Genomic DNA, 21203 nt, shown 5'->3' with positions numbered 1-21203 from the left:
TCCCAGCCGCAGCGCTCTGCTTTCCACTGCCAGTGAGTGCAGGGAGGTTGTGGAAAGGATGCCCTCCATACTCACGGGCGGCGGGAAGCGGAGCGGCTTGGGCCCAGCCCGCTCCACTTTCCTTGCCCTGGCCCCAGCCGTGTCGCTGAGGATGGGGGATTGGGAAAGGTCCTGCACTCACCTGCGGCTGGGAGCTGGCGGAGTGGAGCGGGCTGGGGCCAGGCTGCTCAGCTTCCGCCACTGTCAGTGAGTGTGGGGGGGAATCCCTTCCCCTAAGCCCCCTCCCCCGAGCAACACGGTTGGGGCGAGGGAAGCGGAGCGGGCTGCTCCCAGCCCCCTGCTAATCCCCTGGGCCACTCTGGGATTGCGGGGCCCCCAAAAGTGCCCCCCCACACACACAGCTTCTGCTTCCCAGACCCTGGTTGGGGGGAGCCCGAGACCCTCTGCCCCTTAACCAACCCCCCGCCCGTCACCCTTAACACTCATGGTAAAGCTCAGAGCAGCGTGTCAGAGCTTTACCATGTTGTATGCGAACCTGCGTTATGTCGGGGCAGAAGTGTAATTCTATATTTGTAAGTTCAACTTTCATGATAAAGAGATTGCATTACAGTACTTGTATTAAGTGAAATGAAAAATATTGTCTTTTTACAGTGCAAATACCCATAATCAAAAATAAATATAAAGTGAGCACTGTACACTTTGTATTGTGTTGTAATTAAAATCAGTATATTTAAAAATGTAGAAAACATCCAAAAATATTTAAATAAATGGTATTCAATTATTGTTTAACAGTGTGATTAATTTTTTTAATTGCTTGACCGCCCTAGTGATTACTGTACCAAAATCCCGAGGGCTTTTGTCATCTGTCGAATTCTTGTTCAATTCTGCAAACTCATCTATGTTTGCATTGTCTTACATAGAAACTGATTCTTCATTTTTGCTCTTTGTGGACAGTATGTATCCATATAGTTCATTTTGTCATAGTCGTAACTTTGAAGCTGGGGACTGTTTGAGCAATTAACATTTTTTTTCTCATATTTTCATGGGGGCACTTTTTCTGTTTTTTTTTTTTTTTGGGGGGGGGGGGGGGAAGGGGAGCGGGTTTCTGTAACCCCAGAGTAGCTCATCTTTCAACTTTACCATCTTGTAAAAACGTCCTCTCTCTCTGATTTCTTACCTGCATCTGAAAATGACAATTAAGCAAATAGATTCCACTTTCTACCACTGAGTGACACATTTGATAGATGCAAACCATTTATAAGGCAACTTCAAATATATATAATTTCTGATAGTACCAGTATCTAGATTTATTTTAGGATTATTATACATGCAGAGAGATGTATTTTTGGAGAAAAGAAGACTTAACTGTGATTTTTCTTTTTCTCTTTGGGATTACCATCCCTACCCTTCTTAGCTCAAAATTTGGTGAAGGCTTCAGTCAGTTTGTCTGGTTTTTTTAATTGTACATGTTTGGCAGTTTCTCCTTGAACTTTAGAAATTAACTGATGTGGAAAGTAGGGAGGTAGCCTACATATGTGTCTGGTTACCTAAATCAATGTAAATTGCTATACTTTTTTAAAAATCAAAGTTAACTAGGAATGCATTCTTTCTTTAGAGCTCAAGGCAGCTTGCATCGCGATTTCATGAACAGTTTGTTGTACGTGAAGACCTAATGGGTCTGGCCATTGGCACTCATGGTGCTAATATTCAGCAAGCCAGAAAAGTACCTGGTGTGACTGCTATTGATCTTGATGAAGACACCTGCACATTCCATATTTATGGAGAGGTAAGCTTCCAGACAAATAATAAAATTTAATAAAACTAACATGCTCTTGGAAAACACAGAACCCCTTTTATGTTTTTTTCCTATTTCTTAGGATCAAGATGCAGTGAAAAAGGCAAGAAGCTACCTTGAATTTGCTGAAGATGTTATACAAGTACCAAGAAACCTAGTAGGTATGTCAATTTTGGTGTTTAGCTCTGAAATGGTAGAAAAATATTAGTTGAAAATTGTTTTAACTTTTAGAAACAATACAAGGAGGGCAATCTTACATTTTGGAGATGCTTGCTTTTTTGTTTTGTGATTGGGTTTTTGTTACTCTTTTATTGCAGAGAAGTTTTCAGCTCTCTACAGAATCTTGTAGAAAGTTTTATTAAAATGTATTGGTTTTGCTGAGAAACTGAATCCTGATTCACTTGCCGTCAGTGTACATAAGTTGACTAGAAATTAGGTTGAGAAACCCTGGCTTAAAGCAATCCAGTGAGTCACAAGGGACTATGACTCTCCCACAGTCACTTTTTGATTGCAATTGTGAAAATCCATTGTAGGACAAATCAGACCTCTTTGCAGATTGATAGTTAACGGAGAGCCTTTGTTTACAATTACTCATTCAGTTACTTTAATATGCCTTGTCCCTTGTTTCGGGATTCTGAACCAAAAAGGAGCTTGCTAACCAGGAAACGGCTGACAAAAGGAGGCTGCTTTCTAGATTGTCACGGCTATCCATGCATGTCTTGGACTGTGTTGAGAAATATGGCTTCTGCGATGCAACACACTAAATGGCTTTTTCACAGAACTTCCTGCTACGCTTACCTTTCCTATTGCCCTTTACCTGTGAAGCTTTTATATAGGGGCAGCAGTGGGACTAGCAAAAGATCCAGCATCTAACAGCAGTTTTCCAATAAAAAGTGTCAAGACTCTAAAACATGTATCGACCCCCAGTTAAAAAATAGTTTATTAAAAATAATTCAGCAATATCAACGTCTGTAAACCAACAGAAAAATGTCATCTAGGTTTGCTTGCTAGCTGGAATGAGTTTAAGTAGCAGATAACAAGAGTACCGTATATACTCATTCATGAGTCGAATATTTTTGGTAAAAACGTGACGCATCAAAGAGCGGGGGTCGGCTTATAAACGGGTCTACACCAGAATTTGATGATTTTAAACTCTATGAAATCATTGAATTGAATATCTAATACATTGTCGTTTTGTTTACCTGGAGTGTCTGCAGGCCTGGAGCCCCTCAGCTCCCTGTGGCTGCGGTTCGCCGTTCCCAGGTAAACAAAATGTCCCGACCTGCCAGCGGCTTACCCTGACGGGCCGGGAGCCAAAGTTTGCGAGCCCCTGAAATACAGGGTTGGCTTATGAAAGGGTCATACAGTTTTCACTGTTTTTACCTATCCATCTTGGGGGGTAGGCTTATAAACGAATGAGCTAATGAACAAGTATGTACGGTATGTGTTTTTGGAGATACATATGTGTACCAATCTTTGTAAAGGCAGACATCTTCATTGCATATTGAGGAGATTTTGGAAGCAATACTGAAGTGGCATGGTGTGAATCTTGTGAGATTTTAGACAAGTACCAGGATGTTACTCATCTGTTTAATTGATTTAATAAATGTTACTGTGAATTTCTTGCAACCGTAGTTCTCACTAATGATAAGCAGAAGGGGTAGATCGACTGACTGAATTTAATTTTGGATTTTTAATTGATTCCTGCTCCATGTGTTCAGGACTTTAAAAATAAAAATATTTTAAAAATAAACTACATTTTATATTTGAGCAATCTCTTTACTTCACATCTTGTTTCTTGACCTAGTTCCCACAGAAAGAATATACATTTGTTAATGTACCTATTAATATATATCCAAAATAAGTGACACTTGGAGGAACATTAGCATTCCTTTTTTTTCCCTCTCTTTCAAAGTACACATTTAGATTACCAGTAGCTTGACAGAAAACTAAAATTTTCAGTCTAGGTTAAAAACTGCTGTCAGCACTCAAATTATTTGTAAAATATAATTATATGTAGTAATATTTTTGTAACTTTTTTTAGACTATAAATTTAATTTTAAACTAAGATTTTATAGTAACTGTTTCTTAAAAGTTTAAGTCCACATGAAAACAACCTGCCTGCTTAAGGACTATGTGAATTCTAAAGATTGAAGTATAGATTCCATTTCAGCATGCAAGTCTATGTTTCATACTGATTAATAATATATATTGTTGAATTTTTAGAGGAGGGGGGAAGATTAGCATTTTATTAGTTGTTGAAATAAGCAGTTGCATTTTGAATTACTTTGTTTATTATAGTGTTTGGAAATTTGTAATTTGTCCAATAAGATTTTTTTGTAGCTCTCTTCATATGCATCTATTATATTTACCGGTAACTTGTTAACATTTATAACAGATTAAATAAAATATTAAAGTATTCAAAAGAAGCTTTTGACTCACTTGGCTGGTAATGAGCCTAGAGCAATCATCATAGTCAAGAACAACAAATTGGCTATACTTGTGTCCAGCTTTCTCTGAATATTTTCAAATTAAACTGGAGAATATGAAAATCAGCCTAAAATTATCATTACTTATAAGTAATACTTGGGCTGAATTAAGATAAAAATTGATGTATAACTTGCATGTAATGTAAAAACCTGGCTCTCGTGAATATCTAGGAATTTAAGAAAATATTAGCAAAATTTCCATTTTGTTGTCAGATATGTACTATGTCCTGTGTGAGTAAAAGTGGGTTTTAATCAACTTGTTCTTGCTGGATAAAATCTGACCAGCAATACAAATAAATAGTTGTCTTGGATTGAATATTTTTTGCTCTTATTTTTAAAACTCGTGTCTTGAATGTATTTAACAAATAGAGTTAAATTCTAAGGCTGCTTTCTGTTAAAGATTCTCATCTTTTGTTTGTTACACACAATATCTCATTTGCATTAATCTTTTTTTAATTAAAATTTTAAATATTCTGGCTAACAGTAGGTAACTTGTTAATTATTTTTATAAAACAGCATCACTAGCCTGGCTTTGGAGATCTAGTTTATTATTTTCTTATTTTAGTTATAAGAGCAGCATTAAATGATTGTTTCCACTGTTTTTTAATTAGCTTTAAGTATTTTTAAATTAAAACTTCCATTTCCTTGGATACACTTCTGTTCCTCCAGTTTATCTGAGATAAACATTTTTGGTGTTAAAGCTTTTGTGTAAGACTAATTCTGAATAGTTCTTTCCAACTGTCTTTTAAAAAATTACTTTCTGATAACAGAAATATCTTGCCAAACATATATCAAAACAAAACTTGCTTCTGAGGATTTGATCAGTCTTGCCATCTGAACTTCCTCTCTGATATCAAAAAATATAACTTAATAGTGACTAAAATTTTGAAGACCTAGCAAATCAAATTATCTTTGCTTGTTTAACCACTTTTGCCATTGGTAAACTTGTAGTATTGTAAAAGGAGAAAATTTGCATTCAGCCCCAGCATATATTTGTATGCAATTTAAAAATTTTAAATTAAGTCTGCAGAAGCAAGAAAAATGAGAATGTAAAACGGCGTGAACTTTCACTTTGACTAAGATATGTAGCTGTAAGACTAAATAGTCATATTCCACAAATGTAGGGTTTTTGTGATTGAATTTCCTTTGTTCTCTTAGTTTTCCTTGTTTTTCTGTTTATCAAATACTCCTATCTAAATATTTCTAAACTTCCTTAATTAAATACTGTTTACCTATAGGATGATATGGCTGCTTTGGAGTGGTTACCAAAATTTACATATTAGGTTACTCAGACATTTTAGTTCATGGCTCATTGACTAAATTTTGGTCATAAACTGTTAGGTCGGTGTTGGAAGCCCTTTGTATTGGTATTAAATTCTACTACTTAACTACTGTATAGTAATATTTTCAGATTTTGGGGAAGAAGCCTAAGGTGGAATGTGTTCTGTACACTCTTTCTGTAGGAAAAGTAATAGGAAAAAATGGAAAACTGATTCAAGAGATAGTGGACAAATCGGGTGTTGTGAGAGTGAGAATTGAAGCTGAAAACGATAAAAATATTCCACAAGAAGAGGTATGTTTATAGTAAATGTGTTCTGTCTCTGTTAATTGGTGGTGATGTTGCTATATCCAGCAGTAAAATAAGTTCTTGGTGGTAAGAGAGTATACAATTAATGTGTTTTTTCTGATGGAGCTTATTTTTCCTCACTGGAGTTGAAAGGGAAATTTTCACATATTGGTGCAGGTTTTTATGACCTATCACTATTGGTAATCTTTTGTCCAAGTCTTCTAAGTTGGTGCTGTATAAATTCACCTTTTTAAAATCATTTTTTATTTGTTAGAAACGTTAATACAGGTTTCACAGTGTAATGATATCCCAGAAATATACATATAAACCTATTTTCACACTCAATAATTTGCTTTAAATTTGATATCTTGAACATCTTCACCGTTCATTTTTATGTTAATATTTTTGATGCAATAGTTAAGTCTGGTTGCACTTTGATTATAAATCCTTTACTGCAGGTATTAGATTATGAGCTCACAACAGCTAATATGTATTTTTAAAAAATGTTTGGACAGTTGGTATAGTGGTGTATACCAGATCTGCTATAAGAAGAATGCATAAAACTCTGTTTACATTTAAAACAGACTTTTGACCTGATATAGGGTCTCAATGAAGCCTTGAACTGCATAACTTGAAAATTGGACTTTTGTGGAAGAGGGGGTGGCAGGCAAAGGAAATTTATACCACAAAAATACCCATATTTTAAAAATATGAAGATTTCATCCCAGATTTCAAAAGGAAAAGCATAGTTTTTTTTTCAGTTTAAACCCTCATTTATTTACCTAGCATCTAAAAACTTACCACGTAAGGAACCTTTACAACTAAGAATAAGATGTGAAATCTTTTTTTTATTTTTATTTTTTTTTAATTTGAACATTCTTGCTGAAAAGTTGACAGTTCTGACACTAGCATAGCAAAATTGTTACGGAAGAAGCAGTAGCCCAATTTCTAACCTGCTTTAATAGCGCTTGAACAATTATTTAATGGAATGAAAATATTTAAATGCAATATCAGTTTTTCATCTGACTGCAACCCAAGATATCCACCTCCAGCATTTAGAATTAAAAGTTTCACTTGTAATTTTAAATTTTATATATTTCACATTTTACTTCTGGTAACAAAATCTTCTTACAGGGTGAAGTTTTGGATTGTTTGGATGAACAAAAGGGTCAATATTTTATTCCAAGCTAAAATTCCATCCTTAACTTTAATGGCATTACTGTGTGGCTGATGCATAAAATATAAAAATAAGGTCCCATTGAAGCTTCAAAATTCAAGCAAGAGAGTAGCTATGACCACATTTAGTACATTTTTAGCTTGAAAAAGCTTATTTGCATATGATTTTCAAATCCAAAATACAGCTGTTAAAGGTGAATTGAAAGGCTTTTACCTGCCAAGTCCTGAGTTCAGAGTTCTGTGTATCTCCTGTTTATAGATAACCACATCACTAACACTTGCATTCCTTACACTGCTTTAGGTGTTAGTTGTGTCATCAACTGTAACAGGGGAAACACAGAAACCTGAGATCAAATCTAGGCAGGTAAGAATCATTTCATCTTCTAAGTTCTCTTGTTTTTAAACTGTTTGTAATGTAGCCTACATGCATACTTGATTAGACTTCGGATACCATAGCTTTTATTTATATTTTGTAGGGTAACATTTCAGTTCATTTTTAAAGCTTTAAAAGCAGTTTTGGGTTCTCATTCTTATACAGTGATTCCAAAACGACGTTCACAAATTACATGACAACATTTCATAACTTCTGTGATTATATAAAGAAAAGCCACAGGTCGTGTTTTGAAGTAGTGATGCTGTAGGTGTCTTATCTTTGTAGTACATTACATACATGGTGTATGATTACGTGCAGTTCGTAGTCCTCCCAAAAATACCGGGACAAAATAATGTAGGTTTAAGTCTGCCCGCTGCAGAATCCTTCAGTGATGTCAAAGATTAGGGTGTAGAGGTTCTGCCTAGAATACAGAAGCAATGTTCAGTTAATTTTAAAAAAAAAATTGTAAGTCTCTTTAAGAGAGTAGAGTTGGTCTGGCACCCTGTGTGAGTAAATACTTGCCTTCCTGTTGTGACAGTTTTATACGTATTGAAACAGAAGTTTGAAAGGATTCCAGTTCTTCTACTTTCTAAAAGTTAAAGGCCACTACAGGTGGAGAGATGCACTGCCGAAAGCCACAACTGGCAGTTTTTATGATCTTTAATGCAATTTTAAGTCAATTGTTATATTTTACTGTGGAGTATCAATTACTGGGCAACCAGAATGGCAATGTAATATAAATTAATTACTCTTTCTCAATTGGAGAGTGAAATATAATCACACTTGAAAATATTCCAGACTCTGAGAGAGTCAAGTTGAATCATCTGTTTTTGTGGTTTGAGGATGGTACTAGATCAGAGCATAGGTGTGATAGGATAACAAAATAAACTTACTAGTTTTGTTCTTAATTATTTGAACTTAAATAAATTTACCCATCTGATGTGATGGGCATGTAAGTTAAAAATAGTTACCAAACTGATAAACCAGTGACAAATTATGAACTTGCCTCTCCTTCCAACCTGTCAGTGATGACACACACACACAGAATGCAGGCATTGGCTTCTAAGGCCTGGGATACACTGTGGGGGGGGTTCGAACTAAGATATGCAACTTCAGCTATGCTATTTGCTGATGGAGAAATCCCTCAGGTAGCTATTTGCGTAGCTGAAGTCGAAGTATCTTAGTTTGACTTACCTGGCTGTCCTCACAGCGGTGAATTGACAGTGGTGGCTTCCCCGTCGACTCCGTTTACTCCTCCTGCCGAGGTGGAGTACAGGCGTCGATTCGGGGATGGATTTATCGCGTCTAGACGAGACACAATAAATCGATCCCCGATAGATCAATCAGTACCCGCTGATCCGGCGGGTAGTGAAGATGTACCCTAAGGCTTTCTAATTGCTATGCTTTGTTTCACCTATTATCTGGCAGGTGACTCCCCTGGAAACCCATCTCCCTAAATCAGGAGTATTTGAACTGAAACCATCCTTAAATTCTGTGGAAACTTACTCATTTTCAGTAACTTAGGGGGATATTAAACAAGCTTTGTAGCTTGCTTTTATCTCCTGAGTAATCTTTTAGGGTTCTTCACAATGAGTAGTTGCCACTGTTTGAAATACCTTGTGAATGCCCTGGGATTCTGCACTGATTATACCCATGCTAGTATTTACATTACAAGCAATTGATCTTGACGCCTGTCTTCATGACTTCAATCAGCTAAAGTTTTTCTTGTCTGCAGTAGAAGGGAATGACTCAGTTACAGTAACAGAACCTCTGTGTGGGTTGTCTATCCTTAAGTATTTATAAGGTCTTGAACTTAATTCGGCAGTTTTTTCACAATGGGCCCACTGGTGCTGGCACAGACTGGGAGTACTTATTGGGTTATATGCTCCAGACTGGCAGTCCCTCATTTATGTATTACTAAGGACAGAATCAGTTCATTAATACTATTCCAAAGAAAAGAATTTATTTTTATAGCTGAGGGTCCATGGCTCATAGGAGAAAATATCTCAGCTAAGTTCTAGCGCATGGCACCAAAGATTACTTGTCACTTTATTTTATGCAAGTTAACATTTTTATTAGCCATGTTATGGCTTATCAGAAGCCTATGAATTATTTCATCAGTGCCTCCAGATACAGGGTTGGAAAGAAGAAGCCAGAATGTTTCCCTTCCTGCATTTTGCAGAGAGCCTGGGAGTGAGAAGGGGGATTCTCACGTCTGCTGTCTGTCTCCTGCATAAAATGTGTACACTCATGCATCCATAGCTAAAATTAAATTTACAAGAAACCTAAACATATGAAAAGAGAATTCACAGATAATGTACTTAGTCTTAACTCTGCCCCCTGGTGATGTGATGAGAAAATTGTAATCTCCAGTTACTTTATCTAATCATAACTTTAATTTAATAGTGAACACCAAAATTAGAATAATTTTATCTTAATCTGACTTGCTGTGCCAGATTTGTACTACTTTGTTACACACATTCCACATGAAAAAGAATATTTTGGTTCAGATAAATAGCATACTACCTCCCCATGAATATCTGTTGTTCTTTGAGGAGTGTCCATGTGGTTGCTCCATTTAAGTGTCTTGATGCCCTGCGCTCGTAATCAAGAGATTTGTGGTAGCAGTGCCCGGTTGGGCCACGCACCTGCTGTAGCCATCTCAGACACGCGCCCAGTGATTACATAGCAGTGCGCAGCCAACCACCCCCCAGTTCCTTCTCTACCACTTTTGGCTTGAGTCGGAGCAATCAGCAGCACTCTCTCCTACTTCAGAAAAAATGTATAGTAGATAATTCATAGTGGTAATGTTATCTTAGTTGTAGCAAGCTTCCCGATCCCCTTGCCCTACTCTAATTTCATTGGGGAAAAAAAATTTTTCCCCTTCTACCTCCCCTGTCTCTCCAGCAAGCATACGGCCTTAGCATCAAACAGGGATTACCCCATTTTTTTCTTTGAGACCAACTCAGGCATGCCAGGCTCACCTGGTTTTAAACGCTGCCTGACTTGCAGACTCTCCATACCGCTCTCTGACAGCCACACTCAGTGTGCGCTTCCTCGGCAAGACACACATTACTCAAAGGTGCAGAAAGCTGACAACCAAGACAAGAAAAGCCAGGGATCTCCAACTGAAGCTCCTCATGATGGAGAAATCCCTCAGGCCAGCCAGCGACCCCGAGTCCAGGTCACCCCCTGGCCAAAAGTCACCAGTGGCAGCCTCTGACGGGCTTTGCTCCAACAACAACTGCCAAGGAGCCTACTCCTAGAAAGACTACAAAAAAGCAGTCACAGATATCCCCGCACCGAGAATCGCCCAAACGAAAGCGATCTCCTACTGAAGGATCTGCCCCGGTACCTATGGCACCGAGAGCATCAGACTGCGAGACACCAGGAACGTCTGGCACCAAGAGTTTCCGACGAGCTAAAGATCCTATGTGGGCAAGCTCTAATGCAGGTTCACATACTGAAGTGAAACCTTCCAGCGTGGCACCAATGGAGCCAAAATTGATCTTGGCACTGAGCAGTACAATGGCGCCACCTGCTGTACCTGTGCTGCACAGCTATAAATCCTCGGCACCAGCAGCTTCAACTCATGCTCCTAGGCCATCCACTATGCCATCTCCAGCTGACTACTCCCTGCAGATCAGCCCCTTCTGTCTCCAGTGATGAGGACAAAAAGGATGATGCAGCAATACGCACTCCTTGCCACTCCTCACCCAAGCCATGACCATCTCATCACCAACCAGATGCAGATGTACGAGGATGGTATGGTCACCCATGGGCACCTCCCCCCATGCCATTCCCACCTAACTGGAATCCATGGGCAATATATGGGGCCCAAAATCGCAGGGCCCCTAGCCCGCCTAGGTCCAGAACAACCCGGTCCCCTTCACCAACTGTCCCGGCACCGTCGGAACCACAAGAGGAGGATACTGAGGAACTTGAGGACACAGCCGAACATAACACCTCACTGCCTACTCACTTCTCATTTTCAGACAGAACCATAATGCCACGATCCCCTACTACGGGGGATGATTTCAAATCCTTTCAGGACCTCTTCAGAAGGGTTGCTGAATCCGTAGACATTTTGTTGGCGCAGCTACCAGGAGCCCAGCATAAGCTCACTGACGTATTCCAGGCATCCCCATCGGCAAAGATAGCCCTGCCGATAAATGATGCTATTATGAAGCCTGAAAAAATCACCTGGCAGACTCCAGCTACTGCACTACTCTCATGGAAGAGGTCTGACAAAAAATATGTGCCAGCAAAAGGAATTTTTATTCACACATTCCGCACCAAACTCCTTAGTGGTGGAGGCGGTCAATCAAAGGGGGAAACACCACTCCTAAATGACCCCATATGATAAGGATTGGAAAAGGCTAGATCTTTTCAGGCAGAAAGCTTATTCCTCCGCTACACTTCAGTTCCTCAAAGCGAATCATGCTGCCCTGCTGGCCAAATATATATATGCACAATTTGTTTGCCAAAATGTCAACTTTTATTGAAAATTTACCAGTTGACAAAAAAGAACAGTACAAGGCAAATCTTTCTGAAGGGGGTCTCATCCTGAGGACGGCCCTCCAGGCTTCCCTTGTCTCTGTAGACATGGCACCATGATCCATCGTGACATCCGTGGTCATGCACCATGCCTCGTGGCTGCGCCTCTCCGGGTTCCCAAGGGAGCTCCAGGCAACAGTCGAGGACTTACCTTTGGAGGAACAGAAACTATTTTCAGACAAAACCAGTTTCATTACACACTCTAAGAGACTCAAGGGCGACCTTAAAAACCCTTGACATTTACGTGTCTGCAAACAAAAAGAAACAGAGCAGGTTTTCTAATCGGAGATTCCAGTCTACGCAATTCTCTCAGCCCCAAAGACAGTACGACCAACAGCATACCAAAGACAAAACAAACGTCAGCAGAACCACGATCAGCTTTTGATGTTTCAACAGTCCATCTCTAAACAGTCATTTTGAAGGTATGGTCGAGGGCATGAGACTTCCACACTCTGAATCTGGAACCAGAAACCGTCCCCCACCCGTTCGGAGACCATTTGTCACCATACTGCCCAGTCTGGAACACCATCGCAACAGACGAATGGGTTTTAGAGATTATCCAGAAGGGCTACTCCATCCCTTTATTTCTCTCCTACCTATCCACTCTCATTCCCCGTCCCTCTTAAGGGACCCCTCTCACGAGCACCTGTTACAACAGGAAAAAACCACCTCGTACGATTAGGTGCCGTCGAACCCATACCATTATAGGTTTTGATTCACATTACTTTCTAACTCAGAAAGACCAGCAGATGGAGACCCATGCTGGATTAATGAAAACTCAACAAATTTGTGAGGACACGACATTTTCACAATGGTGACTCTAACCACAATAATTCCGGCATTAGAGAAAGGAGATTGGCTCTCAGCCCTTGACCTTCAGGGCGATTTTTCTCATATCACCATCCATCCGTCACACAGAAGATTCTTGAGATTCACCCTAGGGAAACAGCATTTCCAATACAGAGTGCTACCCTTCGACGTTTCCACTGCCCCAAGGGTTTTTTCAAAAGTCCTCACTGTCGTTACAGCTCGCCTCCTCAGACAAGGACTGATATTTCCATACATAGATGACTGCCTTATAAGGGCATGAATGCAACAAGAAGCAATAAAGGCCACTGAGAGCACGATAACCCTGTTCACAGACCTAGGGTTGCAAATGAATGTACAAAAGTCCACACTGGTTCCTGTCCAAAAGTTGGAATTCATAGGAGCCTACCTCGAGTGTCTTACAGCAACAGCAATATTACCCCAATAATGCTTCCTTGCTCTAGTCAACCTAATTTCAGTGGTGATGTGCAGCCCACAAACATCCACTCGAACATGCTTACAACTCTTGGGACATATGTCAGCGACAATGTTTGTTGTAAAACATTCCAGAATCCACCTGAGATGCTTGCAGGCCTGGCTTTGAACAATGTATATATACCGCACAGACACTCTCAACAGACTCCTCACAGTGCCATGCAGAGTAAAAGTGGTGGACACAACCAAAGAACATCTGTGCAAGAACCAAAGTGGTTAACATGGTGGGCCCAACCAAAGAACGTCTGATCAAGAGTCCCTTTCCAACAAAGAACTCCAACCACAACAATCACGACAGACATTTCCCTAAAAGGTTGTGGGGCACATCTACTCAACAATATGATCCAAGGCCACTGGTCCCCAGCAGAGTCCAACCTGCACATAAATTTACTAGAGCTATGGGCTGTCTGAAATGCATGCGACAACTTTCTCCCTCTAATCAAGAACAATGCCATCAAGATCCTGATGGACAATATATCATGCATGTTTTATATAAGCTGCCAAGAGGGAGCACAATCATACTCCCTATGTACAGAGGCAATACGCCTTTGGAATTGGTGCATTACCAACAACATAGAGATATCGGCATCTTATCTGCTAGAATGTCGGAATACAACAGCGGATCTACTAAGCAGGGATTTCTCACAAACCCCCGAGTGGGAGATGGATCCTGGAATTCTCAAACTGATATTCAGACTATGGGGGTTCCCCACCATAGACCTATTTGCAACAACTCAGAATGCCAAATGCCCATAATATTTCTCCAGAGCAGGATTGGGACACCACTTCCTAGGCAACACTCTCCTCATAAAATGGCGCCGCTGATGTATGCATTTCCTCCGACTCCACTCCTAAGCCAAGTCATTCACAAGATCAGGCAGGACTATTCCAGGGTCATTCTCATTGTGCCCACGTGGCCCAGACAAACATGGTTCCCATACCTGCGTCAGATGGCAGTGAAACTGCCTCAAACCCTTCCCTTGGTACCTCCCCTATCCCAGGATGCAGGACGCATCTGTCACCCCACCCTTGCAGTACTCCACCTCAAGGCCTGGTTACTCCATGGCTGACTGGGGTCGAGAGTAGGGATGTAATGTTAACTGGTTAACTTGTAAGCATTAGCCTGGCCAGCACTGTTAACCATTTGAACAAAATATTTTTAATTGTTTAAACAGTTAACTTTTTAAACAGTAATTACATTCCTATTCAAGAGGGCCTTTTCTGAGGAAGTAAAAGATATATTACTGAACAATCGAAGATTAAGCGCAAGAAAGACATATCCATAAGTGGAAACGATTCTGCACCTGGTTCCAAGGCAAACAGATCTTCTTACCACAGTCATCCCCCCTACCGAGGATTCTTGACAATGTATTAGGACTTAAAAAATTGGGGCTATCCACAAGCTCCATCGGAGTACACTTGGCTGCTATTACCTCCTTCCACAACAAGGTGGACGGGGTCACTGTTTGCTCGCCCAACAATTAAACACTTCCTTAAAGGCATTGAAAACTCTTATCCCATACTAAGAAACCTTACCACCTATGTGGGACCTCAACCTTGTTCTTGAGGACTCATGGGAAAACCATTTGAAACCCTTGCAACTTGTTCTTTGTTGCACTTATCCATGAAGGTGGCCTTCTGCATTGCCATCACGTCCGCAAGACGAGTGGGAGAATTAGGTCCCCTAATGGCACACCTGCCTTGTACAACATTCTTTAAGGGATAAAGTAATCCTGCAGCCACATCCTAAATTCATACCCACGGTTGCCTTCCCCTTTCATTTAAATCAACCCATTTACTTACCTGTATTTTTTTCTGAAGCCACATATGGACGAGAGGAAGGCCTCCCTCCCGTCCACATGTGGCTTTGGAAAAAATACAGGCGACCGTGGGTATGAACTTAGGATGTTCTCAAAGCATTAGCTTTCTACATTGAAAGAACAAAAACATTTAGAAAATCACCTAGATTATTTGTTTCCATAACAGAAACACTTGATGGGTCAAATCATCTCAAAACAGAGACTATCCAAATGGATATCTGGGTATATCTATTTGTACTACCAAAACAACAATCTACAACCTCTACCGGGAGTTTGCACACACTCCATCAGACCGTTGGCAGCATCTGTGGCCTACCACTGACATTTACAGATCAGGTCCCTGGGCATCAGTCCATACTTTCACTAAACACTATGCTTTAGAACAACAGTCAGCATCAGATGCTCACTTTGGACTTACGTACTTATCCACTATCAATAGATCGACTCGGAAGCCCCTCCCCTCCACTGAGAGGCACTACTCAACAGTCACCTAAAGTGAAGCACCCACAGGGACACTCCTCAGAGAAAAAGAGAAGGTTCACTACCCTCCCATCTCCCATCTACTTTGGAGTTTCAGGCCGATTCTCTGAGGTAGAGAAGGAACGGGGAGGGTTGGTTGCACACCGTTATGTAACCACTCGGTGCGGTGCGAGAGTGCTACGGTGTATGTGCAGCCCAGTCAGGTACTGCTACCACAAATATCCGATTACAAGCGCAGGGCATCAAGACACCTAACGTGGAGCACCCACACGGACAACTGTCTTGAAGAACCTCAGTTACTGCACAAGGTGAGTAACCTTCTCTTCCTGTGAAATTCTAACGGACCTTAGGATATCTCCGAATTTGCCTATGAATATGTACCTAAAGCCCTTAAAAACAGTCCTTGTTACAAAAATAATACATCATACAAAATAGTTATAAAAGATACAGAAGGGAAGATGGGAGGCTTATGTTTGTTACAACTACAGAATTAAGGTATTTTAACTTGCCCGTAAATGTCAGTGTTCTCAAATGCTGGAATTATTGTGTTCAGCTTCATAACTGAATTTCCTAGGCTTCTAACAAATGATTGTTTAAACTATTCGTGTTTTTGAAAAGTAATGAACATTCAGACCACTGGTGGTATGCCTGCAGTCCTAACTTCACCTTAATGAAGATTTTTTTTATTTGTTCACCTTTTACAAATTACTTTATAGGATCCAGGAGAAATAAGTGCCATTTTATGCACAGATTTGTTGGGCTTATGTTTTAAAGTGCTTAAATGGTTTCTTTCCTGAGGTGGTAGATTAAAAGAACCTTGCACCTAGAAGCTGGTACTGTATGGAAAAACATTGTTTATATTGAGTTTGAGGGAAGATAAGATGGCTGAGAAGTTTTGCTAATTGATTTTTTAACATGGCTCAGAAAGTATGATCTAAAAACTTGGCTTTGTGATGCACACTACCGAAATGTAACTCCGTCTAGAATTTGCTTATCCAACTACAGAACTTGCCCACCTTTATTGTTTAATGGATAAAATGAGATATGAATTTACTTTTCCCTTCCAAGATAAAATTACTATCCTTGGATGAGTGGAATATTGTACGGCTAAGTTTACTATAGGTACAAGTAAATAAGTGTGTTTTTACTGCTGTTAATATAGGTGATATGTCAGTTGTTTATGAAATTTAGAGTTTGAGTGTCCCCATTATGAAGGGTGTTCTTCATATATTTTGTAGTCATGCTTTAATATTTAGTACTAGGATCACTGTAATTATGTAAATATCATTGCAAGGATTTACAGAATATATACTTGCTTTTCAGGGAATGGTACCATTTGTATTTGTGGGAACCAAGGACAGCATCACTAACGCAACTGTGCTTTTAGATTATCACCTAAATTATTTAAAGGTGAGGAAAATTATATTACACTACTTCAATGCTTTTGTAATAATTGACAAGGAAATTTAACAATTAAAAAGGGTCTTAAGTGCTTGAACATGAGATGAAAAAAGTCTTAAACCTTTAGGGTTCCTAGTAAAGATGATTTAAAAATATAGTAAAGATGTTTTAAAAACGGTTTTCTCTCTATATATATATCATGAGGAGCTACATAACCGCAGAAAATTGCTCCTTTAATTTTAATAGCTATGTTGCAGCTGTTACAGGAACAGAAGACAGATACTACCTCTCCTTCATACACAAGTGTTTTGCCAAATGTGCCTACTATTTTGTAAAGTTAACCAGGATTGTTTGTGGAAGAGGAAGGTAGGGAGACAAATTAGAAGGGATGAAGAGAATGAGAGATCGCTGTAATTTCTGAGTAAAATCACCTAGATCGATCAGTCCTTCAGCCCTCATGTAGATTGCACCGATCACAACGCATCTTCCATTCTTCTCTTCTCTGGGCCTTCCTTCTCCATGTGCGACCATGCCTTTTCATGATAAAATCTTATCTCTTTGGAGGTCGGCCAAGTGGTTGTTTCAGTTCCTGTGGGTACTACTCAGCTGCAGTCCACTGATTGTCAGTGAGCCTAGCTACATGCCTGGCCCATCGCATTTTATTACACCTGCTTTCAATAACAACCTCCTGCACTCAGCTCTGCTGTCTGATCACTTCATTAGAGACTCCATCACGGATTGAAATCCCCAGAATTCTTCTTTGCATTGCCCTCTCCGTGACAGACAGTTGTTGTTGCTCTATCTTTATCAGCGCCCATGTTTCACTGCCGTACAACATTGCCAGCAGTATGGTTGAGTTGAAGAGGTTGGCGTGTGTTGCCTTACTGATTTTTTCCTTGGAGGACATCCTCAGTAAAATTCAATGCGTACCAACCAGCTCTCTTCCTTTGCGAGAGTTCGCCTTCCTGATCGTGGTGCATGTTAATTTCTTGGCCCAGATAGACATTGCTCAACTTCTTCTATTTGTTCTCCCTTGACTATTATTTGGGCCTTTTGGCAAGGCATCAGACTTCATAAATTTCATTTTAAAGCGGTTCATTTTCAGTCTGCTGTGGCTGCTTTTTGTGTCAAGTTCTTGCAGCATGTTTTGTAGTTTGATAGTGTTTCCGTCAATCAAGACGATATCGTCTGTGAATCTGAGGTGTTTAACAGCTCTCCTTTGATGCTGATTCCACCATTCCAGTTCATTCACCTCATTACCATTTTGAGGCAGGCTGTGAAGAGTTTTGGTAAAACCGTGTCTCCTGGCTTCACAACTTTTTTGGCTGGGATTTGCGACGGGAGTGTCAAACTGACTTATAGCTGTAGTGCAGTGAAAGTTTGCTTCCTTTAGTAGTTTGAAATAGTTTGTGTCGATGCTGTGCTCTGCAAGAGCTTTCAGCACTGCACTGGTCTCTACCCTGTCGAATGCTTTTTCATAGTCAATGAAGGAAATGCATAGAAGGCATTCGTATTCCCTTGAGCGCTCCACTAGCTGGTTTATAGTGAATACATGGTCCATTGTACTGAAATTCCTTCGGAAACCTGCCTGCTCTCTCGGCTGCTGCTTGTCCAGACTCTGTAAGAGTCAGTTTGCTATTATTTTGGTGAACAGCTTGTAGACATGTGAGAGCAGGCATATTGGACAATAGTTCTTCAGATCTTCACAATCGCCCTTCTTGTACAGCAAAATGGTGTTGGACTCCCTGCAGCTAGATGGTATCCTCTGCATTTCCAAGTAACAGTTAAACCTCTGAGCAAGGGTTTCTCAGAGGTCTTGGCCTCCAGCTCTTATCATTTCGGTTGTCAGTCCGTCTTTTTCTGGAGTTTTTCCTTCCTTCGTTTGGTAAACTGCATGTCAAACTTCGCTGATGAGGACTGGGAGTACGTGCTCATTGGTCTGTTGAAGTGTTAGTAGTGGGACATTTTATTTGAGATGCAGACAGTTGGGTGCAGAAATCTTTGCAGACCGCTTCCATCCCTGTTCTGTTGATTACTGCTTTTCCGTCCTTGTTCTTCAGCACCATTATTGTCGACCTGTACAGCGTCAATTCCCGATCTTCAGCCATCTTGGAGAGCCTTTCATTTTCGTACTTCTTGAAGTCCCTCCTGTAGTCGTCTTCTCATCAGCTTGCAGAGAAGGGAGTACTCAAGTTTGTCACTATCATCTTGCTTCATATTCCTCTGCTTCTCTAGCAAGTTCCTCGTTTCTTCTGAGATTTTTCCCTTCACTCTTTTCAGTCTTCCTTTCTCGGCTAATTTCACACATGGCCTCAACTTATCAGCGAAGTTTTTATTGTCCTCGTCGTATTTATATAAGACTCAAGTCTTCCTTGGAAATGTTTGCTTTCAGGATTGCCTAGTCTCTGATTTGCCATCTGTAGCGCTTTCTTCTCCACCTTTTCATTGACGTTGAGCCTCGCTCTCAGTAAACGATGGTCACTGCCGGTGTTGAATGATGGCACTACTTGAGATGTCTTGTACAATTCACTGCTTATCAATCAGAATATAGTCGATCTCATTCTTGTTCTTTGCATTGGGTGCGATCCATGTCCACCTCTTCTTGGCCTTCTTAAACCATGTGTTACCGATGAACATTTCTTTTGTCTCTGGCAATGTTGCCAGTCGTTCTCCTCATGGATTCCTTTCACCAATGCCATATCTTCCAATGAACTTTTCGCCTTCTTTCCCTCTTCCGACCGTGGCATTGAAGTCTCCCATCACAAGCATATACATGAATTTTTGAGTGAGAGTTTCCTCGAGCTCCTGAAAGAATTCTTTCTCATCATCATCTTCACTTGTGCTTGTGGGAGCGTAGATCTGGATAATCATGAGGGTGCTGTTCTTCCTCAGTTGGAGGTGTAGCACTCCGATGCATGATTACTTGAACTTGCAGGAGGAGATTTTTGAAGACCATTCCTTGTTGACGATCAAACCAATTCCTTCTAGCGGTTCTCATGCCTTCTCCTTTTCCCAACATGATGGAACTTCCGTCTCTCCACTTCACTTCCATCTCCTTTTTTCGTTGTGTTTCGCAGAGACCAAGAATGTCGCAGGCTGTCCTTGCCGCCGCCTCCTCCGTTAGATGGTTGATCAAGTCATTTCTTGTCAGTGTCCTGCAGTTGTAGGTACACACTGAGAGAGCAGTCCTTTTTTTTTTTTTTTTGGCCCTTCAGATTCTTAGCAGCCCCTAGTCGATCGAACTCCACACTGCAACCGTGGAATGCATTGAGGGACGCCCAAAGAACTGGGGCGCATTTATTCGTGTTGTTTTAGCCATTTCTTCAACCACTTGCTGGCCATGCTGTCAGTGGCACATTTACCTCCTCAAAATCTTACCGCAAAATCCTACCACAGTGCCTCAAAGCGGCACAGCAGTGACCCTGGCTTGTCTGACAGCGATGATAGCGCAGTGTATTCTCCAGTAGGTCCAGTAGACTCCACAGCAGAGCACAAGGAGCATTCAGGGCTGGCAATGACCAGAGGAGCGGTTTACCAGGACTGCAACTGTCAGCTAGTTGTTTCACAAAAGCAGTGTGTGGGAGCAAATGTTAAATCCCTAATATTTACATAGATGCCATCTGACTTAACTGTTAATGTTTCCAAAGATGGTAAAGTTTTACTTAAGATCCTTAAGTGGGTAGGAACAAGTCTGAGGAAACAGTTAAGTATCCTATCTGATTCTTGGACTCTTGGGATAATGATACTCAACCAAGGTGACTTTTCCCAATGCACTTTCTCTGTTGACCTTTTGCAAGGAGTGGATGAACAGCATGCATAATCATATCTTTAAATCATCTAAGTGGTGATGTCTGAGCTTCTGGTCGTAACTGCCTTGTCCTCCCCATATTTCTGGAGCCTGGTATAGAAAAAATAAGAACCCCTGAACTAGAGGAAGCACATGCCTCACTTCCTCTGCCTTTGAATAGGTTGTTTGACTCTTAAACTTAAATGTGAAATAGTTAGGGCCAGAAAGAAAAAGCAGCAGCCTTGCAGACTTTTCTAGCAACAACTAATTTTGAAAAAGTAAGGTATTTCTAGTATGTTGACTTGAAGGTTACTGATCTCTTTCTCAGGAGTGAGTTTATAAACAAAAAATACACACCTCTTTCCTGGCATGTTGCTCTGTGGTTCATTTTCAAAAACTGGAAAACATTTCTAATTTCCACATTTGGGTAGTAATTTAATAGCAGTTATATGTGAC

At 40.4% G+C, this 21203-nt stretch overlaps 1 protein-coding gene across 6 annotated transcripts in view; it reads left to right on the top strand.

Annotated features, from left to right (window-relative positions):
* The window catches only part of FMR1 (FMRP translational regulator 1), a 56505-nt gene that overhangs the window by 23160 nt on the left and 12142 nt on the right, over positions 1–21203 (top strand). For 3 of the 6 annotated variants that reach the window (XM_037909544.2, XM_037909547.2, XM_007060086.3), the window contains exons 8-12: positions 1616–1786; positions 1878–1956; positions 5748–5857; positions 7329–7391; positions 16883–16969. In XM_037909544.2, coding sequence (XP_037765472.1) covers positions 1616–1786; positions 1878–1956; positions 5748–5857; positions 7329–7391; positions 16883–16969 — 510 coding nt within the window. The remainder of the gene's footprint in view (positions 1–1615; positions 1787–1877; positions 1957–5747; positions 5858–7328; positions 7392–16882; positions 16970–21203) is intronic. The other 3 variants (XM_037909546.2, XM_043522591.1, XM_043522590.1) reach the window with 1 other exon arrangement.

Source organism: Chelonia mydas, chromosome 9, assembly GCF_015237465.2.
Source record: "Chelonia mydas isolate rCheMyd1 chromosome 9, rCheMyd1.pri.v2, whole genome shotgun sequence".
Classification (NCBI taxonomy): Eukaryota; Metazoa; Chordata; order Testudines; family Cheloniidae; genus Chelonia; species Chelonia mydas.
Note: the sequence above shows the minus strand (reverse complement) of the source record. Positions and strands in the feature narration are given on the sequence as shown.